Source organism: Cebidichthys violaceus, unplaced genomic scaffold (assembly GCF_023349555.1).
Source record: "Cebidichthys violaceus isolate CVI_PGR_0920_01 unplaced genomic scaffold, fCebVio1.0.p SCAF_12, whole genome shotgun sequence".
Taxonomy (NCBI): Eukaryota; Metazoa; Chordata; class Actinopteri; order Perciformes; family Stichaeidae; genus Cebidichthys; species Cebidichthys violaceus.
This window is the reverse complement of record NW_027176285.1, coordinates 15231787-15245960: the sequence shown is the minus strand read 5'-3', so window position 1 is coordinate 15245960 and position 14174 is coordinate 15231787. Positions and strand designations below refer to the sequence as shown.

General features: G+C 45.2%; 1 protein-coding gene across 1 annotated transcript in view; it reads right to left on the bottom strand.

Moving 5' to 3' along the window:
• garnl3 (GTPase activating Rap/RanGAP domain like 3) overlaps positions 1–5856 on the bottom strand; it is a 55331-nt gene extending 49475 nt beyond the window's left edge. Inside the window, 1 exon segment of the mRNA XM_068705653.1 lies at positions 5384–5856. Coding sequence (XP_068561754.1) covers positions 5384–5481 — 98 coding nt within the window. The 5' untranslated portion in view covers positions 5482–5856.
• Positions 5857–14174: the final 8318 nt, after the last annotated feature.

The following is a 14174-nucleotide window of genomic DNA, read 5'->3' as shown; positions in this document are numbered from 1 at the left end:
TGTCAGTAAGTCCATCAATTCAACTCCCCGCTGGCTGCTTTATGACAGACTGTAACGCAGAGGGAGACCCAGCCCACCACGACCACTTTCCCTCCGTCTGTTACAGAGATAGTCCCGTCCGTGTTCCTGCATTCCGAGATCTAAAAAACATAGAAAACATGACTGACATTCAAAACATATGTTCTTCATTCACATGCTGCTTTGAAGCCTACTGTAAAAAGCTTCACCAGGAAACCACAAGAGGACAAACCCTAATACAGATTTCCTTTTCTCTTTAAAGAAAAAAAAAAAAAAGGCACATATGCTCAAAACTCTCTTGCCCATTCCTTTGCAAAGCACCTGAATGCATCGCCTCAGCTACATTTGGCTCCAGTCTTTGTGCCAAACTACAGTCACAAAAACCACACTGTGGGTTTAGCAGAGTGAGAGGTCAACGAAGACGCTGATAGCATTTCAAAAAGGACGAGCACTGAACCGACCTCTGAAGTGAGAGGTTCAGGTAAACAGGAGCGAGGGGAAGGAGTCTGTCAAGAGTTTCGGCGGCCGCAGGATCTATTTTTGCTCCGTTAATGCGGCCGCTGTTGCGGGGGGAAGTTTATCGCCGCTCTGCGAGAAGCTTTTTGTTCGTGGAGGCATGCTTGGACGGTAAAAGCAAGGAGGGGCTGGATTGATTAATGAGCAGCTCACATATCAAAGCCAACTAATCCAGACCGTCTTTCTTTTTTTTTCCCCCTTTCCTGCGTCGTGAAACAACCTTCCTCATCCTTACTGTATTCGTTAGGTCTACGTTACTAAAATCAAACCATACGCTCTAATCACACACTGCCCCTGCGTTAGCTCCGATGATAAATGGGCTTTCTGCTCCTGCCAGCGCATGCCTTTCCTTAAATGAACTACAAAATGTTCTGTTATGGATTGACAAGCGAGCCCAAAAGACTCCAACGCGGTTAGTTTCCACTGCATAAGAATTTGCTGATGTTGTCATTGAACTCATTAGAAGGCCCGGCACTGACCTTTTTCTGATTTCTGATACTGGCTTCATCTAATAAAATCTTCCCATGGTGGTCAGTGTGTGTGTGTGTGTGTGCTTTTCGTAGAATGCGTTACTGCCTGTTCACATAATTTCCCTTTGTGTCTCTCAGAGCTAAGTTTGTTCTGCCAGTTGGTGGTCCGAGCTGAGCCAGTGATTTCCTGGCTCCTTCGAGTGTCACCGCGTGGTCTAATCTCATTCACACATAATTAGCCGGGGGTTGACAGGAAGACGTTTGAGACGGACCAGAGTCATGAGTTGATACGTTATGAAAATTAATGGGGGGGAAGAAACACTAAATAGGTTTGGATTCGTGGTTCCTGGAGGAGATCCAGACTCTCCTGTCGAGCTCAAGACTCGAGGGCAAAGAACTTGCCCAAAGTTGTGTGTGCTTGTTTTGAGCTCAAAGACTACTCGACTGATTTTACTCTCCTGTGATACTAAAGACTCACATTGTTTTGTCATGAACAGGTAAAGAAAATCAATGCAGCAGAACCAGAGGTAGAAACTTGGGTTTCAGTGCCTTGCTCAAGAACACTTGCAGACCGTAGGAGCGAACTCTACTCACTGAGCCGACGCCGCGACTACCACGCAACAACATACAGCCACCGGCAACCGTCAGCCACCCGAGACCAGCACAGCAGAGAACGACCAAACGACCGGTTCCAGCGCTCCCGAACAGATTTCCTGCTTTCACCTGCTCCTCTGCAGCGACCTGCTGTCAGGGAGACGAGACGCCAGCTGGCAGTCCGCTGACTCCGTTAGATAAGGCTTAGTCACTACGAAGCCGTGCCCAAAACAGTCAGAAATAATAATATAATGTGAAGTATTTATCCAGAAGCAGATTAACGTGTGGGGATTAGGACAAATCACCAGAATTGTTAAGATTTAGAATAATCTTGTGTTTGGATTCATTACTCAAAGACGCCTCTCCCTCAGTGGTAGAAAGTAACAAAGTACATTTACTCATTATCCATCTGCAGCCTGACACTGCCTCCACTCTAATCAATTTCCATGGAGGAATTGGGGAATTGGATTTCCGCGAACCAATCACGAGAGACACCGACGCATCTGTCTGAATCGACCGTCACTTTAAGGTGACAGGTGACGTGTCGCCATGATGACGCACCGTGTGCCAGTGTTTTAAGAGCGGAGTGAGTTACAAGACACAGGACTAGCCTTTGATTCCCGGGGATATTGAAAAGACATACGCAAAATTAAATTTCTTTAAATCAAGGGAGTTCAAAACTATTATTCAGCAGGCCGATGATTTATTGTAGTCCCTGACTCAGGGATGTCGAGATGACTCTCCCTTATAGAACCGTGACTTCTCTGGGAGGATTCGTGTTTGCTTGTAAGGGTTGAAGATATACAATGTAGAGCGTGTGTGTGTGTGTGTGTGTGTGTGTGTGTGTGTGTGTGTGTGTGTGTGGGGAGGGGGGGGGGGGGGGGGGGGGGGGGGGGGGGGAATACGCCAACAAAGAAGCCAAGGATAAAGAAAGCTACGCCAGAGTCTCAGCCCGACATCTTGTGGCGTATGACAAGAGGTAAATAATAAATGTTTCTCGACATCAAGCAGAGTGCTGTTCGATCCTTTGAATCAATTTAGAAAAGCGTGAGTGTCAGCGGTGTTATTAGCGCTCCTGGGTTCTGGAGCACAGCCGACAACGCCTTGACAACAGCTTGACACTTTAAGGCGATCGTCACTCGTCGATTACTTTTTTTAAATCTGGACGTTTCGCGTCACGCTGTCGGACGAATCGGTCGGCTTGATCTCGTGGAGTGGGCGGACTCAAGGATCTGGACCCAGGCAAGGGGCCGTCCCCTTATGTTGGGAACCATTTTACAAACTACCTGACTGTATATAAAGTGCTCAAAACTAGCTCCATGTCAACCAACGATACTTAACTGCTGCATCACCATTTACAATCTAATAATGTCAAACATAATAACAATACAACACTTATGGGCTGTTTTCTGCAGAATGCATGCTTTTACTTTTGATACTTTAAGTACACTTGCTGATAACACCTCTGTACTTTTAATAGTAATTTTTTACAAAAGGATCCGAGTACCTCTCCTACCACTGTTACACAATATGCCTGTAGGAGAAAAAGAGGGCAGATCATCGTCTAGATAAAACTACCTTATGACATCCTTCCACAGGCAAACATATGGAAACGCTTCAGCCAGTGTGTGTGTGTGTGTGTGTGTGTGTGTGTGTGTGTGTGTGTGTGTGTGTGTGTGTGTGTGTGTGTGTGTGTGTGTGTGTGAGCATGTTTTTAACATACTGTCTGAACGTGTCGGTCATGCATCTCTGCAGTGCGATGAATTTATACACAGGCTTCTCAGCAGCGGCCCTTTTGCTTGAGTGTCCTCTATATTCCCTCAGTATCGCACTTCAGGCTTGGTCCTGATTGATCGTCCGTTAAACTGCCAGTAGTCCGAGAGACGGTCTGCCAGGAAGCCTTACACCGTGACTCCGGGTCCACAGCGTTACGGACGAGGAGGAAAGCGAGGTCCGTCATCACAACACGGGGCAAATCAAGCTAATTAGAAGAGACGTGCGATTTGATTGCCAGCGCTCGGCAACAAAAGCTGGCCAAATGTCGCCCCCGCATGCACCCTGAACACAGTACATGCCTAGTAGGAGAGAAGTGGGACCTGGCAGCCTGGATGGAGAGACAACAAGTCTCACCATCACACCACACACACACACACACACACACACACACACACACACACACACACACACACACACACACACACACACACACACACACACACACATTGAGACAAAGTTATCAGCTATAAGAGCAATGAAGCGAGATTCATGAGTAAATTTGCACTTCATGCACACCTCCACAGATCTGTCTGAAATGGCAGGCAATGGGAGTGGAGGTGGAGTTAAGGGAGGCGATGTGAAGAGAATAATACAATCAAGAGAATGGAAACCACAGCTGCCACAGTTAGGTGATTAATTGATTATGATAATCAACACATTTCATCATGCAACAATGCCAAAAACAGTTATCAAACCGAGTCTTCATTACAGTAAACTGCATATTTGTTTTAGGTTTGGACTGTTAGACATTTATTGTTCATCATCTTTAGCTCTAATATATTGAATTGGACATTTTTCGCTCTCGCTGAAAGTGACTGGGTTCAAATTGAGCCAGTTTGGTTTGGCACAGCGGCACACTGCCGTTACCCAGCACAGATGGCTTATTTTGACAGTGTTTGCTACGGTTTTACCTTAAAAACGGACACAATGCATCCAAAACAATGTGACTTTGAAAAACTGCAAGGCTTACTGAGCTTACCGTCACATGCCGTCATGCTCAGTCACTCTGCTCCAACACACTTGCTGTCACAAGTTCTTGGCAAACAATGCTCAGCTAGGAAGTCTTGTGGACAGCGGGCGCTTGTGCAAAAGAGCGAGGATCTGGTGTGTCACTGTCAGTAAAAGTGAGAGCCTTTACATGATACCAGCTAGTGGTCCAGACCACAGCACACAAACTGACAAATGAGTGGGAGAAGAGACCGCACAGGGAGCAGGTTAGCACGGGCACACACACACACACACACACACACACACACACACACACACACTGGAGCTTCAAACAGAAGGCCTCTTAACAGTTTCACCACGCTGAGAAGGCAAATCAGCAACTCATTATGGGGTCTGTCTGTCACCAAGGCCCCCTGCCTTCATGCGTTTGTGGCCTCGGGATGTGTGTGTGTGTGTGTGTGTGTGTGTGTGTGTGTGTGTGTGTGTGTGTGTGTGTGTGTGTGTGTGTGTGTGTGTGTGTGTGCGCGCGCGCACACACTCACAGGTGTCCAGTTGTGCCTCACACGACTCATACAGCAAATCATCTCCTGCATTAAAAGCCCGCACAATCTCAGCGCTCTGAGGCTCATGATGTGGACGGCACTGAACTGCCCGATCAGACTCATGTTTTGGCTCCGGACGGCGTCCTGACACTAAGACGCTTTTACAACATCGCAGAGAGTCAGGTGCAGACGAAATGTATCCGTGCGTAACGCTTCCCACCACGGTCCGGGGGTTGGAAATGGGTAGCGCGCGAGATGAACAATAGACGTCATGATGTGATTTTGACCGGAGAGGTGAAAAAGCAGACTACACTCAGACTACACTCATTAGAAACACTGCAGATTCTGGATACCCCCCCCCCCCCATCATCCACAAGGTGAAAGATAAATCATTGCGTGGCCATATGTGGAGTGACACTTCTTTGCAGGAGATTGCATGTGTGCAATCTCCTGCCGATTTGATCGCCCTCTTGTCCCGGACGAAATAAATCGTCCCCCCCAAACAAAAGGAGGACCTACCTGGTAATCTCGAAGCTGCAACCTTTCCGAAGGAGCAAGGCTCTCTTCCGCATGATGCCTTTGTCTCTGCCGAGGTACACATTTTTATCAGAATTCATGGGTGCTGGGTAGACTCGGGGAAACAGCAGCGCCTTTTCTTTTTTTTTAGAAGGAAAAAATAAAAGTTTAAAAAAAAAAAGAGAGACTACGAGAGGCGGAAGGGGGACGAATTGAAACGGACTAGTCGAAAAAGAAGAGGAGGGGGAAAAAAAATCCTCTGACGCTTGGTCCACCTCAGCGGCGCAAGGAAAGTGATCTAGCAGACTTTTCCCCTTCAGGCCAGACACGAGACGGTGTTGTCGGAGCTCTTAGAGGTGCATGGTGTCGGTGGTGTCTCCACACGGGCAGGCTGTGGAGGAGCTGCAGCAGCTGTCAACCTGAGCGGAATGCGCTGAATCTTGAACTGTGGAGCTCACAGCGCTCCTTCAGCTTCAGCCCGGCACTGAGCGGCTGCTTATGACTTCACGAGACTGATGGGAGAGAGAGAGAAAGAGAGAGAGAGAGGGGGGGGGGGGGGGGGGAGAGAGAGAGGGAGAGGGGGGGAGAGGGGGGAGGGGGGAGAGAGAAGGAAAGAGAGAGAGAGATAGAGAGAGGGAGAGAGAGAGAGGAAAGGAGAGAGAGGGCGAGAGAGAGAGAGGGAGAGGGGGGGAGGGACAGAGAGAGAGGGAAGGAGAGAGGGCGAGAGAGAGAGGGAGAGAGAGACATAGAGAGGGGGAGAGAGAGAGGGAGAGAGAGAGAGAGAGGTTGCTGCTCAGACTATAAGTGAGAGTGAGTTGAAATTAAGTTATTATGTGCGTGAGAAAGGAATAGAGTCAGAATAAACATGACTGTCTAATTATAACACAGTCCTGTCACACAGGATATGATCTAAAGGGGTCTTTGACTTGCTTGTTGCATGAGCAGTGCTTTTAATTTAGAGGCTTTGTGTGAAAAGCAATGCACCATATATATATATATATATATATATATATATATATATATATATATATATATATATATATATATATATATACGTATATATATATATATATATATATATATATATATATATATATATATATATATATATATACATTCCATATCTTAGATCCTTTGAGCGGTAAAAACACAAATCAACACCGTTTCTCAATTAAGAGCTTCTACCTAATGAGACATACAATATATTTGTCTCATTTAAAAATCAATTAAATCAAGTTACATTTTTGATTTTGGATGAGAGCAATATTTGCATATTATTTTTAAATATGAATTAATTTGTATTTTGTATATGCAGTGCAGACCGGCTCATTTGTGTTCTGATTTGATGCAGTGGGACAAACACTTCTTTGGTCTTTTGAGGTTTTCTTTTGTGGTTTTCTGCAAACCATTGCTGATGTTTAAGTCCACGTTTCCTCCTCACTCAGTCTGGATTAGTGGTCTGTTCACTCATGGATTCACCTTATCATCGTCAGGGGATTTTGTGCTTAAAAGGCTGCATCTCTGGTACCCACTTAATGTGTCAGACTGTTAATACATCACTAGCTTCAGATACAAACAAGACAGGGAAAAGTACAATTTATATTTCAACAAGGTATCCCAACTCACAGTGTGCTCCACCAAACGGTAGAGGAGACCTTGAGGCGATGTTTGCTCTGCTCCCCAGCTGTGGGTGCTATGAATGAGGTGATTAGCTGTAAACATGTAATGGTGTGGGGCTGGGGTTGCATCCTGTGCCCCATTAGGGTGGGATGATGAGGGGTGATTCAGAGGGCACCCAGAGAGAGACTAAGCATCAGCCAGTTCACACGAGGTCAGTCTGTCCGTCCGTCCGTCCGTCAAAAGGCCGAGGACGTCTACCAGTCAAAGAGCCAGTTATTTCCCTCAGAGACCAAAACACACGACTCCACATGAATTATAATGTTGTGCCGTAACTGTTAAATGTGTTAACTGTCTGCTAACATGTCCGCTTACAGTAAAAGGTAATAATATGTCAGTGTTGTTGTTTCTGCTGCCCCCAAGTGGTGAAAAAGAAAAAACAGTTATCGTCTAAAGATTAGGACTTGAAACACACCTCCTTGTTTTGCTTTTGTGGCAAAAACCATCAAATTGTTTGATCTGTGAAAGCAGCACAAGGAGAGAAGAGTTATCCAATCAGTGAATGAATTCAGTAAAGTGACAGTAAATCCCATAGTTACTGCGAAAAGGTTAGAATTAATGGGAGAATAACGTGGCGACGACCTGTTCCACAGAAGGGAAAGACATAACGGCGCATCGTCTCTGTAGTTTCTACTTTGATCACTCAATAATCACGTGGTCGTTGTAGGTTGTTGGTTGTACATTTCACCCTTTCCATCCAATAGAAGAAAAAGTAAGCTGATGACTCCCACATACTGTACGTATCCACACACACACACACACACACACACACACACACACTCTGTCTAGTACGTCGGCCCACTGTTTAGATGAGGAATTCTCTCAACATGACTCACGCAGCTGCATTCAAAGAAAGACCCGGCCGTGTTTGTGCGATTGGAAAGTCTTCAGTTTTGTAGCTCGAGACCTTCCGACTCACAGCTTACCACGTCTCTCATATCAAGCTCGCCGCGTAGCACCTATGATCATAGCTGAAACTATGAAGCTTTTAATTCAGGCATCGTGATCGCAGAGAGGGACACCGGGTTTACTGTCATTGAGACTTTCATGAGGCAGCTTCCTGCCGTTGATAAGTCATTATTTTTTGCTTTTCACAACCATAATAAAATACACGTTTTACAAACGAATATCACGTGTTTTAGGTTGGAACGTCCTCTGGACTTGATCAAATGCCTTCACTGGTGGAGTCACGGGATCTTGCGTAATGTCCGTGCAGCTTGTGTCTCTGTTTGCTGAACGTGGACGACGCGGAGAGGCCTTGTAAGTCTGCGACCTTCGGCAGGACTTCTATACAAACATATTCTGGCCTTTAGAAAATGCTGAATACTGAAAAAAAAAGCTGCAAAAACAACACTGTCCCTTGTAAAGTTGATATATTAGCAAAAAGTGGCGCATTTACACATCCAGCAGACGCAGAGCAACTTCATCATTCATCTGAAGCTGTGTTTCTGGAGACCTGGCAGATGAAAGCTCGATATTCACTCTTTTTTTTTTAGCTTTGGTTTTGGTCTCCACCAACCCCTGAGGGAGATATCTGGCTCTCTAGCTGCCAAATGCTCCACTATACAGTATGTTTACCAGCCAGTTGCTAACTGTGATCTCTGTGGACCTGCGTCTGCTCTGAGCAGGTAGTGTAAAATAGGTTTCTGGAGCAATCCCTCTCACATGATAAATAATTTTGATCCATTTTTAGCATAAAAAAATGCATTACAGCAGCTTTAAATGAGTTAGTTTGCATGGGAAATCTACTACAACAGCAGGTCGTGCATCACCTTTTATTGTGTATCGAGTATGTTTTAAAATATTAACAAATGAAGCTTGAGTGACTTTTGGAAAAGTTCACCGGTGTGGTGTGATTGACGAGAGAAGAGTTTACGAAGGGCGACAGTTTTATGTGTTAATAATCATCGCCACCGTGAGTTCCGTGTCTGTCCAAGTCTCCATCGGCTCAGTAACGACCAGCTGCCATCTTTAACATGCGTGCGTCCTGGGGAGTGTGGCGTATGAGCCGTAGCCAGCCTCCTGCTCCGATCTTGGCTCAGTCTCCGTCACCAGACCGATCCGGTAACCTCTACGCGTGCATTCTGAGGTCACTTCATCCCGACAGAAGCAGACAGTAATTCTTCACGCGGCCTCCATTAGTCAGGAAGTGGCAGTTTGGGGCGACGAGAGGCAGCAGACACACACACACACACACACACACACACACACTCACTATGTGGCCAATAACATTTGGGATGAGGAGGTGAGTGAAGAGCTCAGTTGGTGAACCAACTGACAACTGAGTCATTCGCACTTTCGTCCCCTGACAGAGTTAAACTGCACATGATTGACAGGCAGACAGACACACTTTGGGGGGGGGATTTGGGTGTCACAGCACCTCAATACTTTAAACAAAAACAGCGGCAAAATTTAAGATAACAAACCAAAAACACATATCCCATTTTATACAGAATTTGTAAATTTCAAAGCGACAGAAATATGCCTAATTATTTTCTCCCTTGTGCATAAAGTCCTTAACTCTCTGCAAGATAATAATAATAATAATAATAATAATAAGCACATTTCCCCAAATGTCGTTCTATTTCTGCTGGGTTAGACTCTAGAGGCCACACATTACGAAGCAAAATGTGAAAGTCATTATGCGCTTATTGAATAAGAGTTCTCAACAGCATCCCGGGCCTGCTGTGTGCAGAGTCTGTTGCTGCAGGATGTAATGTAATGTAGTGCGGAATGATGGTCTGTACACCCCCCCCATATTGTCTGAACAATTTGGCTGAACAAAGGGCTTCTGTTGCACTGTCAGCAACGCCACGACGAGTCAAAAAAGAATGAATTGCGTACAACCGATCCCCTCTAACCCGCAGCAGATGGAGATAGCGTTAGTGATAGGGGGAGAGGAAAGTACAACCTGGCAACGTGAATATGGAGCCTCCTCTGTGTCGCCTCACCTCCCGTCTCAGCTGCCTGTAAATGGACCGATTCATCGGGTGTCGTCTTGCTGACCTGAGCAATAAAGAAAGAGCAAGGAAGAGAGCGGGGGCCACAAGATGTTGCCAGACCACAGTTGAGGTGAGTCTATCAGTGACACCGGGTCCCACGCCAGCAGACCGCCGCAACCCAAATGTGAAACACACTGTGGTGACATTTAGCAAAAAGTGATGCCAGCATTGGCACGCATTCTGGGTCGCAGGGTTTTTTTTTGAGGAGGTGGAGGGTGGGGGTGGGGGGTGTTGGTGTCAGCAGCTTGTCATCCCCTGAGGATTCTCAATGGGCAGCAGTGTGCAGAGATGGAGAAGGAAGTGCCAAATGGCACCGCAGAAACCACACTTTACAAAAAGGAATAGACTGGGAGAAGCTGTTATCTCGCTCTGAGCCACGCTAACGCGGCTTCATCGCTTCCTGAGACCTGAAGCGAGGGACGTGATTGCGGATTAAGGCGGTGGTCACAAACCGTGGTGACTTGTGACCGCTTAAATGAAAGCAATGTAGCACATGTGCCCCCTCGCCACAGATTGTACAGCCTTTTGTGTGGCAGCACAACCATATAGGGGACTTTGACAGATTGATTCCTTTGAAGGGATGCTAGAGGTTGAACTGTCTAGTATTACACAAGAAAAAAAGAAAGAAACATCATTTTGTGCAACATAAATATATGTTTTCCTTTCTTATCCCTTTAGTGGTTTTTGGATATTGTGGTGAGGCTGTTGCATCATTAAATTTGTTTTTGTAATGTTGAAAATGAAAAGAAACCTTATCATGCTGGATCTGCATTATGATGATCCATTATTCAAATCCATTCATAGGAGGCTCAAAGCTAAAGATCAACTGTTTTTGAGTGTGTGTGTGTGTGTGTGTGTGTGTGTGTGTGTGTGTGTGTGTGTGTGTGTGTGTGTGTGTGTCCTGCTCTGTGTGTGAACAGGTGCAGGGGTTTTGTTGGGGTTGACGGTGATCATTCAGAGGGAAAAAGACTTCAAGGGCATCGTTGCCGTGACGAAGGACCTCCTCGCTGTTTGCTTGCGTTTCACTGCGCTGCAGATACACTATGCACACACGCACTGAACGCAATCTTACAGTTACACCCGCCTCTCCTTCCTCAAAAAAAAAAAAAAAAATTAAATCACACAGCTGATCAGAGAGGTCACGGACTGAAATCTGGAAAAGGAAGAGCCAGTAAGTGCTGGAGTTACCCTGTTGTTCTAAGAAACCCTCTCTGTCCTCTGGTAATGAAAATCAGCCACATGGAGTCAAATTCATTCGCTCACAAAAAACCTCCAGTATATTTTTTTTCTCTCGCTCTTTTGGCAACAGCTGGTTGCAACATTAAACATATAATAGATGCAAAATCAGAGCAATCCTCGTCAAGGGCGCGATAAAACATGATTGCTGATGTCTTGCTTTCATATGCTCCCAAATCGCAGCTGAAAACAATCAAAAGTCGAAACCCTCTGCTGATGGGCGTGTTTGAGCACTTTAAAGCCATTATCAGTTGAAGGGTGAAGAGAATGCAAAATATCAGAATTCCTTTTAAAACCATCTGTTGAGGAGAGAAAACAGTCTGTGCTGCGTGTTCCTGACCTCTCGTGATGTGTGTGTGTGTGTGTGTGTGTGTGTGTGTGTGTGTGTGTGCAAAACAACAGTCCGGATGTTTGCCCCCCATGTAGATTGTCCAGCTGCCTCCAGGGTGTGTTTAACAGCTGTAACACACAAAAAAAAAACATAACAGACATTAAAGTCAGAAATAATCCCGTCGTGTTTATGGATCACTTCATATTCAACAGGCGAATCTAGGAGCAGTGCCTGCTTGTGCATCGTAATGTCCTTGTTCATCTGTTTAATCTCCGTAATAATAACCACGTCTGAATGAGGAATCATGCAGTCACCTCCGCATCTTATTCTACCTCCCTTTCACCTGAATCACTCTCACAGAAGCTCGCCATCTTTAAGGCACTTGAGATTTTATATTTACCCAGAGGGCTGCTTTGTTCTGATGCTAATCTGCCGCCTTTCCTTCCATTATGCGTCTGTGCTTTTACATATAGAAGTACGTTCTGCGAGAGGTAGATTTAAGTACAATTTGAATGCACTGTTTCTATTTATCTGACAGATGTAGTTTCTGGTTAGTATCTAGTTAGTTTACATAAAATAAAATATACATTGCAGTGTAGATTAAACCAGTGGTTCTGAACCGTTTTGGCTCGTGGCCTCTGCCAAAAACAATGAATCAGTTGTGAACAGTTCCACTAAAGATTCTCCCTCTTTACTTCTCAGATGGTTTCAATAAAATAAAGAAAAAAACAAAAGGAGAGAGGACCCATGCGAGAGTTAAATCAACAGCACACACACACACACACACACACACACACACACACACACCAAAACTAAGAAATCAAAGCTTCACAGCATAAGGACTTTGGTATTGGATTGGGTGGCGCAGATGTTCATGACATTCAGCCCACCCCTTTAATCTCTTTGAGTGTCAGTTAAAGCCTGAACCCTCATGAGCAGCAGGATGGAGAATTGAACACAGCAATTACAGTCTGTGATCACAGATGTCAACTTAATGACAGTGTGAGTGTGTGTGAGTGTGTGTGTGATACAATTGTGTGTTCATTTTGCATCTGCATGGGGTTTGTCCACTAAAAAAAGTGTATTTCTGTGTGTGCTGAACTGAGAAAGCCTAGTATGAGGTCTCAACAGAGCATAATAAGATATTTTAGCTGTGGTTGGTTTTCGTCGTTTAAAGGCGCAGTGTGTAGGATTTAGTGGCGTCCAGCGGTGATGTTGCAGACTCCAATCACCACCATACCTTTCCAAACTTGTCGGAGAAATACTGTGGCCTTCCATTAACAAAGAAACGCAAAAGGCTCTCTTTAGAGCCAAGAACTCCCCCTAAATCTAAGCTGGTCCTTTAAGGCGTATGCATGCACTGGTTACCAGGGTTGGTCTATAATAAAATAGATGCAATAAGGTTCGGCAGCACTTCACAAGTGTGTATTTGTGGAACGAAGAAACGGAAGTCTTTGCAACTATATCGGAGTTCATCCTAAAGAACGAGGAGTTCTGCTGACTCACTTGAGTAAACTCAAGTCTGCAGGTCTCCTTCCTCCTTCTATACCTATTACAGGGTGACTCATAGCTTATCACTATGAAGCCTCTGAAGTAGACAGGCTCAACTGCACACACACACACACACACACACACACACACACACACACACACACACACACACATGCATGCACGCACGCACAGCAGCTACCTACTCCCTGTCAGTAACACTCTTTTCCCACTCTTCCTTACTGCCAAGAGTGGCATTGAGGAACGGGTAGATGGTGCCACTCGATCGCCTCCCCTCCAGGAGCTATCAAGAGGGAGCCTGGATTGAGATTGATTTGTGTTTGCCATTTCCAAGTGGCCACATCTGAAATATACCAATAAAGTATCGTGAAAGTAAATGGAGCTCGTTTAAAAGGAATAACACAGAGGCAAAAACAGAAAAGTGCCAGATTCATGATAGACATTAAAGGATAAGTTTGGCATTATCCTTCATTTTTTTTTGTCATTTTGAACAAATCCTATGTTAACACGTAAATCAGCATTGTGTCAGTCCGCCCTCCCCAGCCAATCTGTGCCTCTCAGCTCCATGCCCACCCAGTCCTGCTGAAAAACAGGTCACCGATATATACTTTTGAGTTCAGCCATGCTGGCACTATGGCTCTTGGGATGGCAATTTCCGTCTACCACTTTGCTTCAGACTGAAATATCTCAACAACTGCAGTGCAGGATGGATTACCACTCTGTTTTCTAACGATATGCGTGGTCCTTAGAGGACAAATCTTAATTAGACTACTGACATTAACAGCAGCCTCAGCTCTATCCTTTGTGATTACTGCTAATCACATGTTCGCTAACACGCTAAACATGGTAAACATCCACATGTTCATTCACGAGCCAATTTCAAATCACATTCATGAGACAATTTGTCTAATTTCGGATTAGATTTTAGAGGAGATGGTGCATAGTTACAAAATCTATCAAAATTTCACTTCAGGTTGATAGCAGACCACCTCAATGTGTCACTCAGAGAGAACCAGGACATTCTGATGTAGCATTTCAA